The 21,583-nt window shown below is 38.3% G+C and overlaps 1 protein-coding gene across 2 annotated transcripts in view; it reads right to left on the reverse strand.

The window, feature by feature from the left end:
• Positions 1–2,523: 2,523 nt before the first annotated feature.
• The window catches only part of TTC27 (tetratricopeptide repeat domain 27), a 197,649-nt gene continuing 178,589 nt past the window's right edge, over positions 2,524–21,583 (reverse strand). For both annotated transcript variants that reach the window (XM_054475625.1, XM_063648844.1), the window contains 4 exons: positions 12,151–12,348; positions 10,751–10,862; positions 6,104–6,204; positions 2,524–2,759 (listed from right to left, as the gene is read on the reverse strand). In XM_054475625.1, the coding sequence (XP_054331600.1) occupies positions 2,637–2,759; positions 6,104–6,204; positions 10,751–10,862; positions 12,151–12,348 (534 nt within the window). In that variant the 3' untranslated portion in view covers positions 2,524–2,636. The remainder of the gene's footprint in view (positions 2,760–6,103; positions 6,205–10,750; positions 10,863–12,150; positions 12,349–21,583) is intronic.

Here is a 21,583-nt window from a genome sequence, read left to right on the forward strand (position 1 = left end):
ACTGCCATGCTTGGCTAATTTTTTTGTATTTTTAGTAGAGACAGGGTTTCACCATGTTGGCCAGGCTGGTCTCAAACTCCTGACCTCAGGTGATTCACCCGCCCCGGCCTCCCAAAGTGCTGGGATTACAGGCATGAGCCACCATGCCCGGCCAAGAGTAAATAATCGTAACAAACCACAGGCTATTATTAACAGAGACCTCACAGAATTTCTCTTGGAGAACTTTATAAATGATGCTGGGCAAACTGTCCAGATCCCATTATTAGAAAGAGAAGATTGAAATCAGTGGTCAACTGGAAGCTTCAGCAAAAGCAGAAACAATGCGGGCTTTAGTAGTCTTCAAATCCTGGCTCTTTCTCTTTCTAGAGTTTGTGACCGTTAGTTTTCTAGTGATATCACGAACAGACCTAGCAGGGCTCTTTTGATGGTCAAAGATGATGCTAGGTGAAATGCCTGGTATATAGTGAGAACTCAATAACTTGTAGCTATTATAATTATTATTCACACTCTGGGAAGGCAGTAAGATCAGAGGATCACATCCTTTCTATTTTTCTAATTGAAAAAGCGAAAGAATAATTCTGAAAGCAAAAGTGTTAATAATTGGAAACCAAAGTGAAACTTATAAAACATAAGGCATTTGGAAACACAAGCATTTAACCATAATATATCAACACAAAGCACCAAAGACCGTATAATAAATAATACAGCATTGTTTTCAGGTTTTTTGCTTTTTGTTTTTTGAAACAAAGTCTTGCTCTGTCACCCAGGCTGGAGTATATACAGATTCTGTATCACTAACTCTGAGGCTAGGTGAAAATGTTTTTTAAGAGATAGGAACAACTTGATAAAAAGTACTATTATCACCACACTCATTTGTCAGATGAAAAAACCAAGTAGCTAAATTAAATATTAAATGTTAGGTAGCAGAAATGAGGCTTTAATTAGAAAACCCCAAGCTTTCCCTACTTCACCTCCCCACATATTTTCTTCAATTATCTTAAACACTCACATAAGTAAGATTAAAAAATAATAATAATAATAGGTCTATGCCTTTAAAGAAAACATCTAGTAGCTCTCACTTTTGTGAGATCACTCCAAGATAAAAGAGTAATATATATAATAATATTACTTTGATTTTGTCCAGCATAGCATTGGAGACCATGACTGCAAGGAGATAGCTCTTCTGTGACTTGGTTTGTGACTTCTCACAATCACTGATGCCTTTCTACCTTGAACCCAAGGAAAGCAAACTGAAGACCAAAAACTTCTACAACTTTGATGCTCTACTTCAGTCTTCTACTTGATTGCTGAAATGATTGTCCTTTTCAGTATTTATTTTCTGTCCACTTTCTATTAGGGTTCACAGCTTGATACTAATAAAAATTAATCTTAAAATCTTGTTCCATCCACCCATTCAAGCATCCACCCATCCATTCACCCATCTATTCCTCAATGACTTCTATAAAAGGTTTAAGTAGACCCTTAATGTTAACTCATTTTATTGGTCTTTCTCACAGGTATTGTCTCTGCTACAAGAGAAACTGCTTTGGGGCATATGCCAACTTTTTTTTAAGGCAATATGCTAATAGAAAAGAAGCAGGTGGTTCAGAAATGAGAGCATTTAGCACTGGTAAGCATTCATAACCAAAATTCACTAATGAAAGAGTTTTTTAAAGATGGTTTTTAAATGTTCAGGATACTTAATAGATTGTGAATTTTTAAGTTTCCAAAGGCAGTTGAAACTCACAAAGAGGCTACGAGTAGAAATTACTTACATCTTATATATAAGAACATGGAAAAAGAAAAAGGGCCAAGTGATTTATACATGGGACCCAAAATGTAGCAACCCAAGCCAGGACTTAGAATTCCTCACTATGACTTTTGTACTAAGATTATTAAGCTCAGCTGCTGCCTTCAATATTTGGTTCCATAGACATTGAAAGCATTTTACTTTGGCATTTCTGTAATATGGCACCATTAATAGCTGTCTTCACCCGTAATACCCTAATTAAACAACTATCTTCGGGGCCGGTCGTATACATAATGAAGGGGCAACAGCCTAGTTCCTAGTAACTAAGTAAAAATTTAGGTTATGCCATTTTTTTCTTGCATTTTCTTGATTTAGAAGTTAAACCATGCTCACATTTCCAATTTCGCCAAGTCTGTATCTTTCTGAAACAAGCACAAAATCTCAAGAAGCACAAATGTTTCTACCTCCAAATCTACTCTTTTATCACTTTTGAAAAATAAAGCAGTCAATCTAATGATTTCACAAACTTGTAGTATGTGATTTTCACCTGTTTAGACAAAAGGTTTTCCAAAGTATGATCCAATTAATGTTAGGCTGAAAGAGAATAAACCCTATATTAAAAACAAAATTAATTTATTTGCTCTTTGTGCCAAAATACCTCAAGAATAAAAATACTGAACTCAACTATAATTAGACCTAACGAAATAGGGAGTTTTAAAAATTTAATGTACTTCAGAAAGCATATAAAATTGAAAACATCACAAAACCAAGAATGTTGTCATAAAACAAATTTATTTTAAAAATCAATATCTTGCATTTCAGATATACAGATGTATCTTTTACCAGAAGGTGAAAGCACCTTTTCCAGAATCTGCTTCCAGCAGAATCAATACTGATTTCGAAACTGGTTGCTTAGGTCTTGGAGCTCTGTCACTAAGGTGTCCATAGCTGTTATGTCATCAGCTAATTCCCTGGACATTTCTCCAGTTGCCACATCTGTAAAAAGTTGCTGTAATATAAAAAACAAAGCAGAAGTATTAAAACAACACAAATTTCTTTAAAATAAAATAGATACAGAGTATAGAGTTAAAAAACCTTTTGCATAATAATACTATACAATTATAATAGCAATGGTAGCATCTTTTTCTGTTCACTAGCCTAGAAATGTACAAGCTAAAATAATTAAAGGGCGAATCAAAACAACATGCCTGAACTTATAAATTCAAATGAGCTCTGCTCTTCAAAGCATTTGCCTAAATTCTGATTATTCATTTCAATGTTATAGGATGGTTTTTGAATGAACAGACATAATTCAACCAAACAAAATGAGTTTATTTATTGTGTATGCAAGCAAAACAAATATATTCTATATTCAAATTCATATAAATCGTACCCTTTATGCTACTTATTTGAAAATTAATTTCGCTTAGGCCTCAGAGACCACAAAGATTATCCTAGCAAAAAAGTCCAGCAAAATAAAAATAACTGTGTCCTCTCCCTGAAAAAGGAATTGCCTTGGGAGGTTTATATTTCAATAATGCTACCATAGCTGAAAACATTTGGAAATGCCTCTCCAGGAACTGCCTGCTGAGCCAACATAGGCCCCCAAGAAAATCAACTTCAGGATTTTATGACCCCATTGTATGTGTATGTGTGCACACGTGTGCAGGTATGTACATGCGACTGTGTATATGTTTTATTCAGAAATATCATTTATGTAGCTTGCCAAATATCTGTTTCATTGGATTTGACTATACGATTTGTACAGCATTTCATAATAAAATGAAGTAGGAACCGCTCCAATGTCATCAGTAGAGAAAACACCTTTTAGGAAAATAATCTAGCCTCACATAGTTTTTTTGTTTTGTGTGTGGGTGTTTTTAAACTAAGAATTACAGTGCTTGCAAATCATAATCAATTGGCATCACTTCCCTGTGGGGTAAGGAGGAAGCATGGAGAAACTGAGGCTTAGAAAAAAGTGAATAATTTGCTGAGAGTCCCAAAGACTGTAAGGGGTCAAATCTGTTCTGTGTCCAGGCTCTCCAGCACTCTCATGAACAGCCCCTTCAGGCCACACTTGGCAGCAAACCTGTACAAGGACAGGGTGCGAATGGGCAGGGGAGTCACTCTGTCCTGGGAGAGCATGGACTGGATGATTTGTTAGGTGAGCCTCTAGGTACTAGGAGCTTATTTCCAGGAAGTCCCTGGCCTGGCAAGAAAAGACCTGAGATTCATTCAATTAAGCCTATTTAACATAAGCTGCAAGCAATTTAACACAGTTATTGTCATTCATTTTCAATCTTCATTTTCACTTTTTAAAGTATTCTAAAAAAGTGACTTTTTTGGAATGCAATTCAGTTTGACAAACCTAATTCATTAAATAGAAAAGGCATAAGATCTACAAAACCAGAGACTCCCAAATATATGTGAAATATGCTTCAGAGGAGGCACTGGGAAGTAATTTTTCCCATTTTTGGAGAATCCAGTTGGCATCTAATGAGAATGAAAATCTAAACACAGATGATGTTCTGGGGCTGCATTTTCATTATTTGGGAATCTACCATAATATGGGAAGGTGTACAGTACCTGCACAGACAATACTATTCAAGTCATGCAAGTATAGATTACATAAAGTAGTAATTTATAAGAAAAAGCTTTGCACAGACAAAAGGAAGCCACAGTATACCCTGAAGAAGTAAACTCCTGTGGCAGCAGTAGAAGTAAACTACTTTGATTAGATCACTGATCAAAAGTAGGAAACAACGCTCCCACTTTGGGAAGGAAAGTCACAGGAAAAAACCCTGCTGCTCTGACTTTGAGGGAGCTCCTGTAGATTTCTAAGACACACAATTTTGAAGTTGTGCTGCCAAGCTAGGAGGAAATATAGTTCTCCTGGGTCATGCAGATAAATAGGAAAAGTGAAGTAAGTTAATTATTTAAAGGGGCAAAAATGATGCCTTGATCTGAAAAGATCAAACAATTAATAAGAACAAAAAAATACTCAGAAAGGTGGTTACAGAGTAAAAACGTATTCAGAAGTGGCCTCCCTGTGCCAGAGACTTACTCTCAGAAGCACACCAGCATGGCACATGTATACATATGTAACTAACCTGCACATTGTGCACATGTACCCTAAAACTTAAAGTATTAAAAAAAAAAAAAAAAAGAAGTCAAAATTACTTTGCAACCCAAGATGCAATAGTGAAAGCAAGTAAAGGCTAGAAAAGTAAGTGCTAAATTGTGCTAGAAGTTATATTTGTCCAAATTTTGCTTCCAGAGGTATAATCCAAACCTGGCTGCACAGTAAAATCACATAGGAAATTCAACAGATTTCCTGGGTCCATCCCAGACCTGAATCTACATCAGTCACAGATAGAGCCCAAGAAACAATCCAGTCTTCAATAAAGCTCCCTAAGTGATTCTTAGGCATCTCTGGCCCAGTACTGGTCCACAAGTTAGTTTTTGTGAACTAATGGCGTATTTCAGTTGTCAAACCTCAATCTCCATCTACCTTAACAATTTTGCTCAAATCCATATACCACCTACTTAATATTTTTATCTAAGTCAGTTTTTTTACTTAAGAGTCTTTCTAAAAGGAAACATTACATTGCTACTTTAAATACAAAATAAGCAATAATATTCATGAAATTATAGGCTTGATGAGCTAGTCTACTTTTTTTCTAATATGTACTGAAATGAATATATATTTAAACCAGAAGTTTACCAGTGGCATATATGCCACACTTTGGGGGAAAATGACAATAAATACAAGAGCATTGTTTTATTTTAATTTAAGGAAAGCATTAAGGGATGAATTGTAAACATTAGTTTCAAAGACTTTTTTTTTTTTTTGGGAGATGGTATCTCACTCTGTCACCCAGACTGAAGTGCAGTGGTACAATTTCGGCTCACTGCAACCTCTGCCTCCCGGGTTCAAGAGATTCTCCTGCCTCAGCCTCCTGAGTGGCTGGGATTACAGGCACCCGCAACCATGCCCAGCTAATTTCTGTATTTTTTAGTAGAGATGGGGTTTCACCATGTTGGTCACGCTGGTCTCAAACTCCCAACCTCAAATGATCTGCCCGCCTTGGCCTCCCAAAGTGCTGGGATTACAGGCATGAGCCACTGCACCCAGCCAATTTCAAAGACTCTTAAGTCATACACATTTAGAGGGGTCTAGCCATTAGGCCAATAGTATCCTCACAACACAACCAACCATGAGGGGGCTGCTATATAAAATAAAACATGCACCTAAAATTATCACTGATGTAAAAGAAGATTTAACAGCAATAAGCTGATACTAATGACCTTTTTCTATATGACAATTCCAGTTAACTCACATGTCACTCTCACCTTTGCTTTAGATAACAAGCCCCGTAAATTGAGTCGAACTGAAGAAAGCATTTGTACAGCTTCTTGGGGACTGGATTTGTTTTTACTGCATTTTATGGCCACTGGAAGATAAATATGGAGAGAAACATCCATTAAAAAGTGTTAATAATAATTCACAGGTACAAAAGCCAATTATTTAATTAGAATTTTATAGTAACAGACTTTAGAAACACTTCTACCTGGAAAGTTTTTATTTTTGAAAAAGAATAATAATTATGTACATAGCTTTTCCCTTTATCCGTCTTCTTCTTCTTCTTTTTTTTTTTTTTTTTAAGATACAGGGTCTCACCCTGTCGCTCAGGCTGGAGGTGTGGCATACAGCCTTGAACTACTGGCCTCAAGCTAGCCTCCTGCTGCAGCCTCCCAAAGCACTGAGATTACAGGTGTCAGCCATTGCACCTGGCCTTTCTCTATCCTTCTTTAAGAATGATAATTTACTGCTCCAGGGAATTTTGGGAAAAACAGGTGATTTTTGGTGAGTTACAGATCACTGGGAAGAGACCCTAAACACCTATACATGCATGCATTTGAGCACACACACGCACACATGTGCATAGACAAATAAAATTAGGCAAGGAGACAAAATATTATTGAAAACAAAGTACCCACACAGACAAAAACAGATGCAGCACATCTTTGTGTGGCTTTCCATGCTACCAAGTCCCCAATGGGGACTTCACAACTGCTGATGACACAAGCCCAAGGAAGTGACATGCCAGATCTGTACAGCTCAATTCTTACTGCATTTTCATAATCAGGGTTTGAAGCACCATTCAGGAAGCACTGACAGCAACCCATGTGTCTTCATTTAGAGAACGCGACCACAACCAGGTTCTTAAGTTCCTGAGCAAGGCTTGGTATCAGCAGGGAATGGGGAAGAGTGAATCACAACTCTGCTCCCAGCATTCTGGGGAACCCATTTTCCCAAAACTTGAAATTACGAAGAAGGCATCGTTCTTCCTGGTAGAAGGCCTGGCTATTAATGCTTTATGAGAACAAGTGAAGAGCTTTGTACAAACATAATGCCCAATATTTCCCCACTGACTTGTTCTTGGTTTTGTTCCCCAAATTATGCTCACTAAATTCAAACAGACCAATAATCAGATACTCCTTTAAAATGACACTAAACAGTGCAAGGATTAAAGTCTACTTTATACTCTAGATTGTAGACCAAGGATAGAAAATCAACTTTTTTTTTGAGCCAAGGTCTCACTCTGTCACCCAGGCTGGAGTGCAGTGACACAATCATGGCTCACTGCAGCCTCAACCTCCAGGATTCAAGTGATTCTCCTACCTCAGCCTCTCAAGTAGCTGCGACCACAGGTGCATGCCACCACAACCAGCTAATGTTTTAATTTTTTAATTTTTTGGTAGAGATGGGGTCTCACTATGTTGCTCAGGCTTGAACTCCTGGGCTCAAGTGATCCACCTACCTCAGCCTCCCAATTATAGGCATGAGACACCATACCCAGCCCAACAGATTTCTTTTTGCATGCAAACACTAATCAATCGGTAGAGGCTGCCTGTGCCTGGCAAAACAGAGTTCTGTCATTAATTAATATCTTCCAAGGCCAGCAAGAACTAGGTTTGACATTCCTATTTTAGAGTAATAATAAGGAATAATAATTAGACTTTGACATTTCTCATTAAAGGGTGAAAGGATGCATAGCAATTGGCAATGTTAAGCCCAGTTTCAAAAGGCAGAGTTAGCCCAGAGATAGTGGGGATTATTAGTCTGTTTCTCTTAGTAGAGGGAAGTTGTAATCACCATGGCAGCGGTATTCAAGCTGTTTAGTACCCAGCAGTTTAGATCAGAAACTGCTGTATTTCTTTTTTAATCCCTTATTTTCATTCTGACAAAAACAAAAGTAAAGCAAAAAGACAGATATACTCTATTAGTTTTCCTACTCAATCCCATTTCCAAAAGGCATTATAGACTGAGATAGAGAGAGACAGCTAGAGGCAGAGAAATAACTTGCTGTTTCAGATCATCAGAAAATCTGAAGCAGCAGTGCCTCCTCTATGTAGACTGCAGTTAAAATGCATTAACTCTTATTTTAAAAACTCCTGGATGGCAAAAAGCTAAAACACTTTAGCCCACCCTTTCCCAGAAAATAAAATAGCAGAAACTATAAATGTATACCTTCCAGACAATACAAATGAGCACACAATGACGACATTGTCATAGGGAGGCCTCAAATACTATGTCAAGGTCACAATATCTTATCAAGCTTTCTGAAGTGCATGGCTACCTTAATGATAGCAACCCAAGGAGTAAACCATGTGGAGATTTTTAAAAATGTTATGCAGTCATGCATTGCTTAATGATGGGGATACGGTGTAAGAAATGTGTGGTTAGGCAATTTTGTTGTTGTGAGAACATCATAGGGTGTACTTACACAAAACTAGATGGTATAGCCTACTATGCACCTGGCTACATGGTATATAGCCTACTACTCCTAGGCTACAACCCTGTACAGCATGTGACTGTACTGAACACTGCAGGCAATCAGAATACAATGGTAAGTATTTATCTATCTAAACATTGGGAAGGTACAGTAAAAATATGGTTTTATAATATTATGGGGCTACTGTCATATATGTGGGTCCACTGGTCACCAAAATGTTGCTATGGGATGCTTGACTGTATTTCCTTTTCATAATTGGGTGGGGTGGAGGAACAATGTTTTGAAGAGACTCATACACAGAGAAATCCAGCTTATTCTTTGTGCACTAATGTACAAAAGTAACAAGGAAATGATTAAGATTTATCTTTGTAAATGAAAATATCATTAGAAACGAAAGCTGGGCATGCACTCAAATATGCTTAAAATGTTGTAGAAGCATGAACACATAATTCAATGATGTCAAAGGAGAACTTAAAAGAATGGACACTTGTTTTTCTTCCAAGTATTGACCTGATGGAGAAAATAATGCCAATAATAGTTTAAACCCAACTTTAAGATGCAAAATAAAGATTTTTCCTAGAGTATCTCTTTAACCTGCATATCTCTCTTTGACAGGTCTAATACCATTACTTGGTGAGTACAGAAAATATCGTGGCTTTGACTGTTACAGACCAGCAGTTCATAGAAATGCTTAGAGTTGGCAAGTTGAAGTAGGTAAGATTAATTTTTCAAAGTAAATCCCATCCTGCTAATTATGTACCTAATACATCAGTGTGGGTTTCCCCAAATATCATACTATATCCACAAAGACCAAAAGCATAAGGACTGGATCCCATCTGATCCCGCCCACCCTGAGGTCAGCAGAAGCCACATGAATTCTAACCACCCCCAAAACATCCTTCTACGGCTCTATTAGCAATTACCCCAAATTTTCTACATTGACATTCAGCTACATAGAGCTCAGCACTTCTACCTTCTCTGCCAAGTGCTAGGTGACCCAGGAAATTAGATATTTATATCCTTTAGGTCAAAGATATCAAAGGTTAAAAGTAGAATTATCAACGACTAAGCTAATTTCTAAATTGTTTGAATGTTCTGTGACTTCTTTATAAGCAAGCCAAAGTTTATCCGTGTTCTTAATTTTTCTCTTTTTAGTTTTGAGTCCCTTATCATCTATAGCTCAAGTCCTCTACTTTGGAAGGAAGAGGGTGGTGGTGAGAGGGTAGGGTATTAACATCTAAACCATGTGTGAAATACTGCTAAGTGTTTGAATGTTTTCATTTATTCTTCATGGGTAGTTATTATCCTATTCTACTGATGAGGAAAGTAAGGCTCAGAGAAGTTAAATTATTTACCCAAGGTCAACTAGCAAGCATGTGGTAGAGCTGGTCCTGGAGCTTAGGTCTCCCTGATTCTAAAGCTCTGCCATTTGCATTCTTCCTTGTTTGCTCCCTATTTGTTGTAATTATTGGTGGCAGCAAGGAAGTTAGTTAGGCAGGGAAGTAGGAGGAGAACTTTAGGATTGGTTTAAAGTCCTTGTGATTCAGTTCTTAACATTGGGGGCATCATTATTTTATTGGAACTGCATCACACACCCATATTCAAATATAAATATAAAAATGCATTAACAAATTTAACTGGCATTTTTAAAAATTAATAACTAAAAGCAATGCTTATTTGGACTGTATTTACCCAACAGGCATATAATTTTATATGTAAGGTTAAACCTCTCCTCAAACAATATCCTCTACCATTTCCCAAAGATAAGGCTTATATTTTATATTTCTTTTGTATATGCTATAGCTCTTTGCATATTGCTATGTACCCCAGAGATCTATGTGTGAGTCAAGTTAAAATTAACAGATTTCCTTAATGCTATGTAATCAACACAATGAGACTCAGTGTGGAATGAAGGTTATACAAAGTTGTAAAGATGTTTCACATCTCTAAAAAAGTTTCTAATTTCTGTTACTTACTCCAACAGAATATAAGCCTCTATCCTGTTTCTTCTTATTATTTCAAAATGCCTATTACATAGTAGGTGGTCTATGAATGTTTGCTGAATTAAATAAAACAATGTCAATATAATGAAATAATTTGATATTATTTATAATGGAACTTTACTTTTGACCAACACTGTTTTTTGTCAGTAGAAAATAAGTCAAAACATTCCATGGATATCAAATGTTACATCAAATACCATGTGCAAGTCCTAAGGCTCTTTGAACAACTTCCTTAAATGATGTAATATCTTTCTCCCAACAATTGGACTGGGTGTCACACTTGTATGCCTTTGAGAGGCACTGGAATGCCTGAGGAAAGAGAAAGAACAACATTCAGAATAACAAGTAGAATTCACATTTCAAACTCTGTTTCCTGGAAGTCATATGGAACTAATTCCAATGTGAAAAAACAGCATCTGGGTTGTACAGCACAGTGTCTATTACTCTCATCAAAGAAGGGGTGGAAATGCACACTCAACGGCAACAAGCCGTGGCAAGAAATCAAATGGATGTACCTGGATTGAGACACTTCCCTGTAACCAGAAAAATATAAAGGCCAGGTTTGGAAATCTGTAAATGTACAGATTTTCTCAGCATTTGTAGCCATCAGTTTAAAAAACCTGTTTAGAGAATGAGGCATGAACTTGGTTAAAACAATGAAATTGCTGGTAGATATATGTAATCTCACAGATGTTTAATGCACCCTCTTTCAAATCCTTGAGGGAGAAGTCACAGGTCAGAGAATTCTGGGTACTCTTAATTCCATATATGCAAGAAAGTCCATAATTCAAGGACAAATGGAAGGATATGAAAGTAGGGTGTGCATGTGTGCAGGTGATACATGTTCCCTGGGCTGACAAGGCCACGGTGGAAGCCAGCTGTGTGGATTGAGGGAGGAGAGAATGGCTAAGAATCCCACAGATTAGCTGTGCGTGGCTAATTCCAAACCCACGAAAGGAGTACATTTGATTTGTTGTGGGTGTTTTGAAAAGAAACATAAAACAATTATTCCAACCTTGGAAACTCTGCAGGCTCCTTTAAGTTCTAAGATAAGAGGCTAAAGGCGTAACTTGAGTGGAACTGGTGTTCTATCACACTTGTGAGAAAGGGCAGGGCAACCTTTGTAAAAGTATTATATGTTTTGACTTAAAAGTTCTCTTCCAAGATCTTTATCTTGTTCCTTTTTCTCTTTTCTTTTCCTAGTCCCCATATCAGATCTAAACACTCCTTCTGTCCTTGTACCCATCTACCATAGTCTTTAGCAATGTGCCTGCAGAAACGAGTACAGAGTAAATAACAAAAGCCAACTCTTTGCTGCAGATTTAGTAGGGGTGGCCATTTCAAGAGGCCCTTTTGCAGGAAACAGGGAACAACTATGTAAGAAAACTTCATGGAAAATAAAAAGATGAATGTTACAAGTTTTAACCAGCCCACAATTCAAAGTACGTAGGTTAAAGACTCTGAATCAGAACTGAACTCAAGCATACTAATCTTATCTTTCAGATTGTTAAACTCTTCCTCCACCCATCAAAAAAGTAGATCTACTACACACATGTTCAAACAAAAGGCAAGGACTCAGGAGGAACGAAGGACTTGCCTTTTCATTTTCATCAGGCTTTTCACTCTGCCCATTTCCATATACGTGGGCATACAGCCTCCAGATTTCTCCATCATTTGTCACTCTTGAAGTCACTCTGCCAAATAACTCCTGCAGCTTTCCTTTGAGGCCAGTTGCGACATCTCCACTTCGATCAGTCATCCCATCAATCACTGCCCTGACTAGAATTTTAAGGACCTTAAAAATGCACAGAAGAAACTGGTAATTTAGAAACCAACAAACAATAACAAAAACAAAGAGCTATCTCACCAGCATCAAAGACAATGACAATGAAAAACCTTATGAAACTTGTTAAGAGTATCACCTTTAAGCTTTTGAAAATCAAAATAAAATTCAATCCTGAAGCACTCTCTAGGATCTCATGGTGACTACCTCTCTGATGTCCCTTCAAAAGCTTCTGGAGAGGGTTCTTCTTTCATTCAAAGGGCCCCATGTTTGGTGCTTGGCTCTTCTCAACTGGGACATTCTCTCTGAATGATTGGATCCACACCTACAGCTTCATATATATTGCTGAGTTGGCTTCACTAGTGTCTATGCAGCTCCAGCCAGATTCCCCTCTGGAGCTCCAGGACTGTGCACCTCAATACCTACCAGACAGGTTACACCGACATCCCTCTCCACCTATCCAAAGTGAAACACAGATCTCAAATTGCTCTTCTCCCTGTAATCTCTAGGTGAGCCTATCCACACAGTTCCCAAAGCCAATAACCTGAGCATCAACCTAGATTCTCTCCCACTTCTGCCACAACTACTAATTTGATTTTCAACATTCCTAATGTTGATTTGTTTGATTTTCAACCTTCCCAATGTTTTCAACATTCCTAATGTCCCATTTAGGACAACAATGAAAACAACATTGTTGAAAACAATCCTAAATACAGCTTCTCCTACCTTAGTTCAGGCCTCATTAACTTCAATCTGGGCTGCTATAATAACCTTCTAACTCTGCTTAAAGAGGTCCTAGCCGCTCCTAATTACTAAATGATAAACTGCTAGTGCATTTGCATTAGGCATGCGAAGTATCTAGCAAGTATCTCTTCTCTTTCCAACTACCTCAGGTTGGCTCACCATTTTTTTTTTTTTTTTTTTTTTTTTTTGAGATGGAGTCTTACTCTGTTGCCCAGGCTGGAGCGCAGTGGGTGTGATCTCAGCTCACCACAACTTCCGCCTCCCAGGCTCAACTGATTCTCCTGCCTCAGCCTCCCAAGTAGCTGGGACTATAGGTGAGCACCACCATGCCTGGCTAATTTTTGTATTTTTAGTAGAGATGGGGTTTCACTATGTTGGCCAGGCTGGTCTTGAACTCCTGACCTCGTAACCCGCCTGCCTTGGCCTCCCAAAGTGCTGGATTACAAGCATGAGACACTGTGCCCGGCCTAACTTCTTGGCTATCTTATTATCATCAGTCAGCCTTTACACATTCTATCCCAGATGCTTTGAATGCTAAGAGATGGATTAAATTGCAGTCTGCAGCAGGTTATATTATAAAAAGGCACATCTGTCATATCTACATTAGGCTGTGTATCTGAAGGCACAGAACACACAACCTCAATCTTCCACTCCTTTGATGGTGGGACACCAAAAGAACCAGCCTGAGGAAAGTACTATAACACCATGCTAGTCAGTGCAGTCCATGGACCGACAGCACTGGCATCAGAGCTTGTTAGAAATGCAGAATCCTGGATAACAATGCTGATCCATCTTGGACCAAGATTCTGCATTTCCAACAAGCTCCCAGGTGATGCTGATGTTGACGGTCTGTAGGGCACACTTTGAGAAGCAAGGCTCCAAGAGACAGCTGCCCACATCTTTATTTTTACCGCGAACTGCAGGGGGAGGATGGCATTTTATCATTTTGTATCACCAGTGTTTAATATAGTGCCTGGCATATTGCAATTGCACTGACTCAATAAATAATTGTGCCTGAAAGACTGAATGAATACACCTCTTTCAGAAAGCGTAGCTGAGAGAAATGCAACCAGTGTGAGATCTTGCTGTCTCCTCCTAGAACATTCTGATCCGTGTACGAGATGTGGCTGAGGAGTAGGGGCTCCTCTGGAACATGGATACTTTTAGGAATGTGAACTCAGACTCATGGTCCTAATTATATACAGTGATAAAAGAAGACAGAAAATTCAGTTGTGCTTTTTTTTTTCTTGTTTGGACAAGGTACATCATCTCTGTCTGTAAATTCACATTACAATCCCACATGTGTACTTTTGACTCTGAAAGTAATGAAATTCATATTACAATCCCACTGGTGTTTTAAATCTGAAAGTAACAATGCAGAAGAAACAGTACTGCTTGTTTCAAGTGATCATTCCATAAGAATGTCAGGTATTAACATGTTTTGAAAAAGATGGTCTATTAAAATAGTTACTAACATGTACAAATGAAACACACTAATGAGTGATACTTTGCTTCTTCTGGAATCCCACAGTTGGCTCAACATCCTATCCCTTCACTTTAGCCTACTGGGGAGACGATGTGGGGAGAGAAAGCTTTTGGTGTTCTTGCCAATAAAAATGAAGAGCTGTAGTGCTGGCATTAAGGAGGGAAAAAGTTGGTCAAGTGAGTGTGTGCCTCCTCTGTGTATGTGTGTGTGTTTGCAGGGGCATGAAGGGAACTGCAGAAGGGCAGGGAGGTGAAGCATCTGTCTGTCGTGGGGGGTAGACAGGGGATGGAACTGTAGGTAGGGCAGATACTGAATGCCTCTGCCCAGTTCATATGCAGATACCACCAGAAGAGAGAGGAGGGAGGCAATAACTAATTTGTTTCACGCTCCCCATCTGCATGTTCAATGGCCAGTGAAATAGCTAGGCCTGGAGCTTAGAAAAGAGTTCCACATTGGAGGAATAGATAACGACAGTCATTGAGGGTCATGGCAGATATTGCCTAAAGAGACTGTGTTGGGCAAGAATAAGGCTGAGGATAGAATCTTAAAGAACACAACATTTAAGAAGAGGGCAAGTAGGCTGGGCATAGTGGCTCACACCTGTAATCCCAGCACTTTGGGAGGCAGAGGCGGGCGGATCACCTGAGGTCAGGGGTTCAAGACCAGCCTGGCCAACATGGTGAAACCCTGTCTCTACTAAAAATACAAAAAAATTAGCAGGGTGTGGTGGTGGGTACCTGTAATCCCAGCTACTCCGGAGGCTGAGGCAGGAGAATCACTTGAACCCAGGAGGTGGAGGTTGCAGTGAGCCGAGATTACGCCACTACATGCCAGCCTGGATAACAAGAGTGAAACTCTGTCTCCAAAAAAAAAAGAGGAAAAGAGGGCAAGTAGAAGTAGAGAACTCACTCATCAAACTGAAAAGGAGTGGCCAGAAAGGTAAGAAACTGATGTCATGGAAACCAAGGAAGGAGAAAGTTACAAGGAAAGTAGATCTACAAAGGATCAGGAATGGAAGATTCCACCGGATTTGGCAATCATTAAGGGTGAGTGACCATAATCCAGAACCAAAGCCAGAACAAGCAAGGCAGGAGAGATCATGATTTCAGACAAGAGGCTTAAAAAGAAAGAAAAAACATAAAAACCAAGACGATTATTAACATCACAAAAAATGAAGAGAAACCCCCCCATAATCATAGTATCCTATAATACTAATTTTCAATATCCTTTGCATAGGCATTTAGTGTATTTGTTTAACCAAAATTGTTAACATAAATATATTAGGATGATGAGAAAGAGAAGTAGTGGAAGTGCCAGTATGACAGTTCTTATTTATTATAAGAAGATAAGAAGTCAACAAATAATGCCTCGTTTTGTTTAATTAAAAAAAGCAGCAATATAATAACTATTAATATGAAATATGGAAATGTGCAAGTAGCAGAAGAGATGCTAAAGGGTTTCTCCTTTTTTGGGAGAAGGATTTTGAAGAGTAAGGAGGGGTAAAGAAGGAAATTGGTATACTTCGTACTGAGGCTTTTACTATTATTTGGCTTGTAAAACTATATACCTGTTATTTTAATATACATTTAAAAACAGAGAAAAAGCAGACATAAATGCATTCAAAGATTGGCAAAGAAGAAGAAAAACATGATGACACACATGAATATTCATTTATTAGACTTGCCTTTAATGTCCCATAGTGGTGATTACCCTGAGGGTATTTGGGGGTGGTGGTGACTAAAAGAAGGACGGGAGGGTTTGGGAAATATGGGGAGTGCTGGTAATGCTCTGACTCACCTGGTTACACAGGTATTTTCTCTTCAAGAAAAAAAAAATTCTTATGTTTACTTATGATTTGTATACTTTTCTGTACGTACACTACATTTCAATAAAAATTAATTTAAAATTATTCCCTGTACTTAAGAAAACCTCATAAAGTAAAAATATGTAGTGTTATTTAAGTACATTAATAAATGAAGCTAATATTCAATCTTAAAAAGTGGTTCTAGAGTGATATCAATTTTTTTTTTTTTGAGACAAAGTCTTGCTGTCGGTCAAGCTGGAGTGCAGTGGCGCGATCTCGGCTCACTGCAACCTCCGCCTCTCGGTTCAAGCGATTCTCCTGCCTCTCCTGAGTAGCTGGGACTACAGGCGCGTGCCACCATGCCCAGCTAATTTTTTCTGTATTTTTAGTAGAGATGGGGTTTCACCATGTTAGCCAGGATGGTCTTGATCTCCTGACCTCGTGATCTGCCCACCTCAGCCTCTGATAACAATTATTTTTAAAAACCATTACAGTAATTGTATAACTTACTGGCTAATATTATCATTTTTATTCTCATTAAGTCAGAAAATTCAAATTCTGGTTATCCAGACTGACCGCAAAAGCAGTAACTTTTAATGTAACATATATATAACCTTTCTTTAGAAAATAGATATTTGAGATTAAAAGGAGTAAAGAGTGTTACGATAGTATTTCTTTGATTAAATGAATCACCCATGAGTACAATTTCCTCTTGGGTAGTCTACAAATTTACCAGCACTACACCCTTTGCCTCATCAAAAGTGAAAAAAAAATTTAAATAGGTGAATGTTTTTATCCATTGTTACATGTAAATTGTTATGAGTAATTAACCTATGAGCAACAAGTCAAAACTATAAATTACTACATATGTAATAAGTGGCTCAAGAGTAGAAAATTGAAGTTTAAGATTTTAGAGGTGGAATGACTCTTGGGGAAACAGGACCCAAGATATAGCCACAGGGATGGGCTGTCACTGAAATAAAGACTAAGGCCTCTGTTATGTCCAAAGTACTGGAGATATTATCTGCCTAAACACCAAGTATCAAGATCAGCTAGATCTAGAATGGAGAGGAGGATACATAGTTGCTGAAGTACATCATGAACATGGGGAAGGGACTAGGAGCCTGGTAAATAGCAGTAATGAGCACAGGCTTTCTGTCCACTACATTACAGAACTGTTCCATCAAAGGGGCCAATATATAGGTAAGAGGTTTGAAAAGTGTGAAGCAATATAAACACATAAGCTATTATGATTATCATTGATCCTCAACTACCTTACTCTGTTGGAAGTGGACAATAACACCCACATTGCCGGCTCACTCACTGTACTGCCCTGCCCGTTAGCTCACTTCCATGTTTCCTTATGGTTCAAAACAGAACCCAAACAGAATTCACCACCATGGTGTCAGCCCTTGATACCTCCCTACTACTTCTGCTGTGAGCACTCGCTTTGTGCCAAGCCCTGTGCTAAGCACGTGACCTACCTGATTTCATTAAATTCTCACAATAACCCTAGGAAGAAGGTACTTTATTACCCCTACTTTACAAATAAAAAACCTGAGGCTTAAAGAGGTAAAACAAACTTTCTCATGGTTACACAGCAAGTGAGTCATGAAGCTGGATTCTGATCACCAGTGACCTGTGACTCCTGAGCTTAGATAAGGATGAGGAGATGAAAACAATGAGGTAGATAACACCTCTTACATATATAGCCCTTCCTATGTGCCACATGCTCTATGAGCACATGTAACCCACCCAACAACCCTACGAGGATGATGCTATTTTTATGTGCATTGTGCAGATAAACTGGAGCACAGAGGAGCTGAAGAACCTCTCCCAGGTCATACCTAGGGAAAGCAGGCTTCAGGCTTGAATGTGAATTCAGTCTGAGTCCTGGATCCTGTTATCAAGCATTTGCTACATTAATTTACAAAGCACAGTTCCCCTCTCCTCTTTCTTCCTTTCTATTATGTTCTTTTACATTGGAAAGGTTTCTCTTTTATGAAATATGTATGCTGGTAACTTTTATCATTTCTTTGCTAAATCTCGAATCAACCAGAACCAGAATGGGTTTTGTTTTTGTAATTTTTTTTTTTAATTAGAATTTCCCCCATGTCAGAGCTAATACAAAATTTAAAAAAGAAAATTCTTATTGGGTTCATCGGCCAATCACAAACACTACTAACATTAGAATAAATTTCTTTCTAATCTTTTTATTATGTGTAAGTTTTATAATACCATATAAACTGTTTTATCTCCTTTTTCACTGTAACATTATGCTTATTGGGTCCATCGGCCAATCACAAACATTACTAACAGAGTAAATTTCTTTCGAATCTTTTTATTATGTGTAAGTTTCATAATATAATATTACGTAAACTGTTTTATCTTCCTTTTTCACTGTAACATTAGGCTATAGAATTTTTTTCATGTTTTCCACATACCCTTTAAGTATAGTATTTTGATAGATTCAAGATATTCCACTGGGTTGATAGACCATAATCTATTTAGCAATTCCCCTGCGCTTAGATCACTAGGCTGTTTCCATGTGCTGCCACCGTTATCAGTAGCAGTATAAATAAAACACTTTAGTGCATATCTTTGTGCCTAAAGACTTTTTTCATACCGAACCTTTCCTTAGGTTAGAATTCCAGGAACGGAATTATGGAGTTAAGAGAATAAATATTTTAAGACTCGAGATAAATGAGGTATTCTCTAAAAGGGCTAAATCAAATTAGGTGCCAATGAATAGTACTGTGTATGAAAATGTCATTTAATTGCATATTACCAGCACTGAGTATATAAATATTTTTTAATCTTTGATATTTTACTCTACAAAAGGTATATGCAGCCATTATTCTGAACTATGTTTCTTTCATTATTAGTTAAGTTAAACTTTTCCATTTCCTTAAACATTTCCAAATGTTTATGGACTAAATATATTTCCTTTCTAAGAAATTTACATTTTTTTCTTTTTTTTTTTTTTTAATTGAGATGGAGTCTCGCTCTGTTGCCCAGGCTGGAGTGCAGTGGCACAATCTCGGCTCACTGCAACTTCCACTGCCAGAGTTCAAGCGATTCTCATGCCTCAGCCTCCCGAGTAGCTGGGACTAGAGATACATGCCACCACGCCCGGCTAATTCTTCGTATTTTTAGTAGAGATGGGTTTTCGTCATGTTGGCCAGGCTGGTTATTCCTGACCTCAGGTGATCCACCAATCTTAGCCTCCCAAAGTGCTGGGATTACAGGCATGAGCCACCGTGTCCGGCCTACATTTTTTTCTTATTTTGTACTGAACTCGTTTTTCCCCAGTGTGAAGTTTTATTGTTAATCTTCATTATAAACGAACACAAGTTGCCAACTCCTTCTGAATCCTAACCTTGCACAACATCAACCTTGCTTGAAAAAAGAGAAAGTTAACGATCTGAAAAAGTACAGTAAAACATGTGAGAAACCCTGGGGAGACAGAAGTGGGTTGGATCCTAATACGGTGGAGAACATAGCTCAGGTGGAAAAGTACTAGGTGCCAAGGTTCACAGATGGGCTAAGAAAAGTGTTTATCTGTCCCTTTTTCTTCCACATCCTACTATCCATGACATTTACCATCAGCATAGAGAGACTGAAACAGCAGTGCCAGCCCAGTGCAAGGCAGGGACCATACGTGCACATCAAAGCAGAAGACCAGGATAGGGTGGAGAGCAGACAGCAAGGGATTGGGCAGCCTGGCCGGCGCCTAAGGGTGCCCTTCTACTTTGCCCTCCACTCACTGAGGTTAGATAACTACTCAGGAAGATGGGCATTGGAAAAGAGCAATGTCTAGTGAAGGTAAGGGAGGTTTCCTGAGGAACCAGGCCACTTGGTGGTGGTGGGAGGTGGCAGTGGCAAAATGTATCCAACGGGTGAGCTCCCCCTATGGCCCAGCCTCACCAGGAAGGTCACAAGTTAGGTCCTGGGCTTTAGCCCCTCCCATCAAGTACATATTACCAGTTGAACAGACAATACCCCAGGGAAATATGAGCCAACAGGAAAAAAATTAAGACTTCCAAAAGTACAACCATGATAAAATAAACAAATTGAACAGCCTATGTGAAAAAGAGTTAAAGGGTCATGTGCAGAAAATCTTGTAACTTGTTTTTATAATATGTATTCTCAGGAAGGTGAGAAGAAAACCAAGGGAATAGATGAGCCCCCTTGGGTAGCAATATATATAGGGAAGAAAAATAATGTGAGGACTGAACTTGGGGTTGTTCTCACAGAGAAAGGAAGATGAGGATGAGTCTGCAAAGAAGATTAGGATGCAGCAGCTGGTATGATAAGAAGTGTGGAATTCTGGAAGCCAACAGAGAAGAAAGGAGAAAGCAATGGTGTTTAACATTGCTGGAAACCTGAGAACCAGCAACTGTCCACTGGATGTGGCAAGCCAGAACTTGACAACAGCACTCTAAGTGGACTAGGGGAGATAAAACTGCAATGGCGTAAGTTCCAAAGAGAATGAGGAGAGGAAGCAGAATTAATGTGGAGAGATGCCTGTCTTGAGGCATTGACTACAAAAAGAGCACCAGAGAAATGGGGGTAATGATAGAAGAAAAGTAAGTTTTAAAAATTATTTATACATAGTTTAAAACATTGGTAACTTTTAAAAACTAGGTAACTTTTAAAAACTTTTAAAAACTAGGTAACTTTTAAAAAGTTTAAAAAATTGGTAACTTTAAAAAACTAAATAAATGCATTTAGTGATATTTTCCCCTTTGTACTGTAACAAGTTATAAGGGTAAATTTTAATCCATGATGTTTATAAGGAAAGGCCCACTTGCCTTTTCATCTGAAAACTAAATCTAACAGTCTACTCCAAAGATAATTCTTTAATCTCTGTTTTTTTTTTCCTTAGGGTTCTGGACACCCTTGCGGATCTAATGAGAGTTTTCCAACCTCTTTCTAGAATATGCATATATCCATATACACAAATTCTTTCAGGGTATGTCAGGGAATGTCATAATCTGCTGAAGACTAAAAACAGAAACTTCTCACAAATCCTAATTTGTCCCACATGACCTGGGATTCCAGTCTTATCTCCCAATATTGTATATGACTAAGTTTCTGTCTCTTTTGAAAAGTGTTATTAGTTTTCCATCAACTCCCTTCCTAGTCTCATCAGCTCTTTTGTCACTTCCAGATGTTCAAATCTCTGGTGGTGTTCACTAAAGGCAAGACTT

Source organism: Pongo pygmaeus, chromosome 12 (genome assembly GCF_028885625.2).
Source record: "Pongo pygmaeus isolate AG05252 chromosome 12, NHGRI_mPonPyg2-v2.0_pri, whole genome shotgun sequence".
Lineage (NCBI taxonomy): Eukaryota > Metazoa > Chordata > Mammalia > Primates > Hominidae > Pongo > Pongo pygmaeus.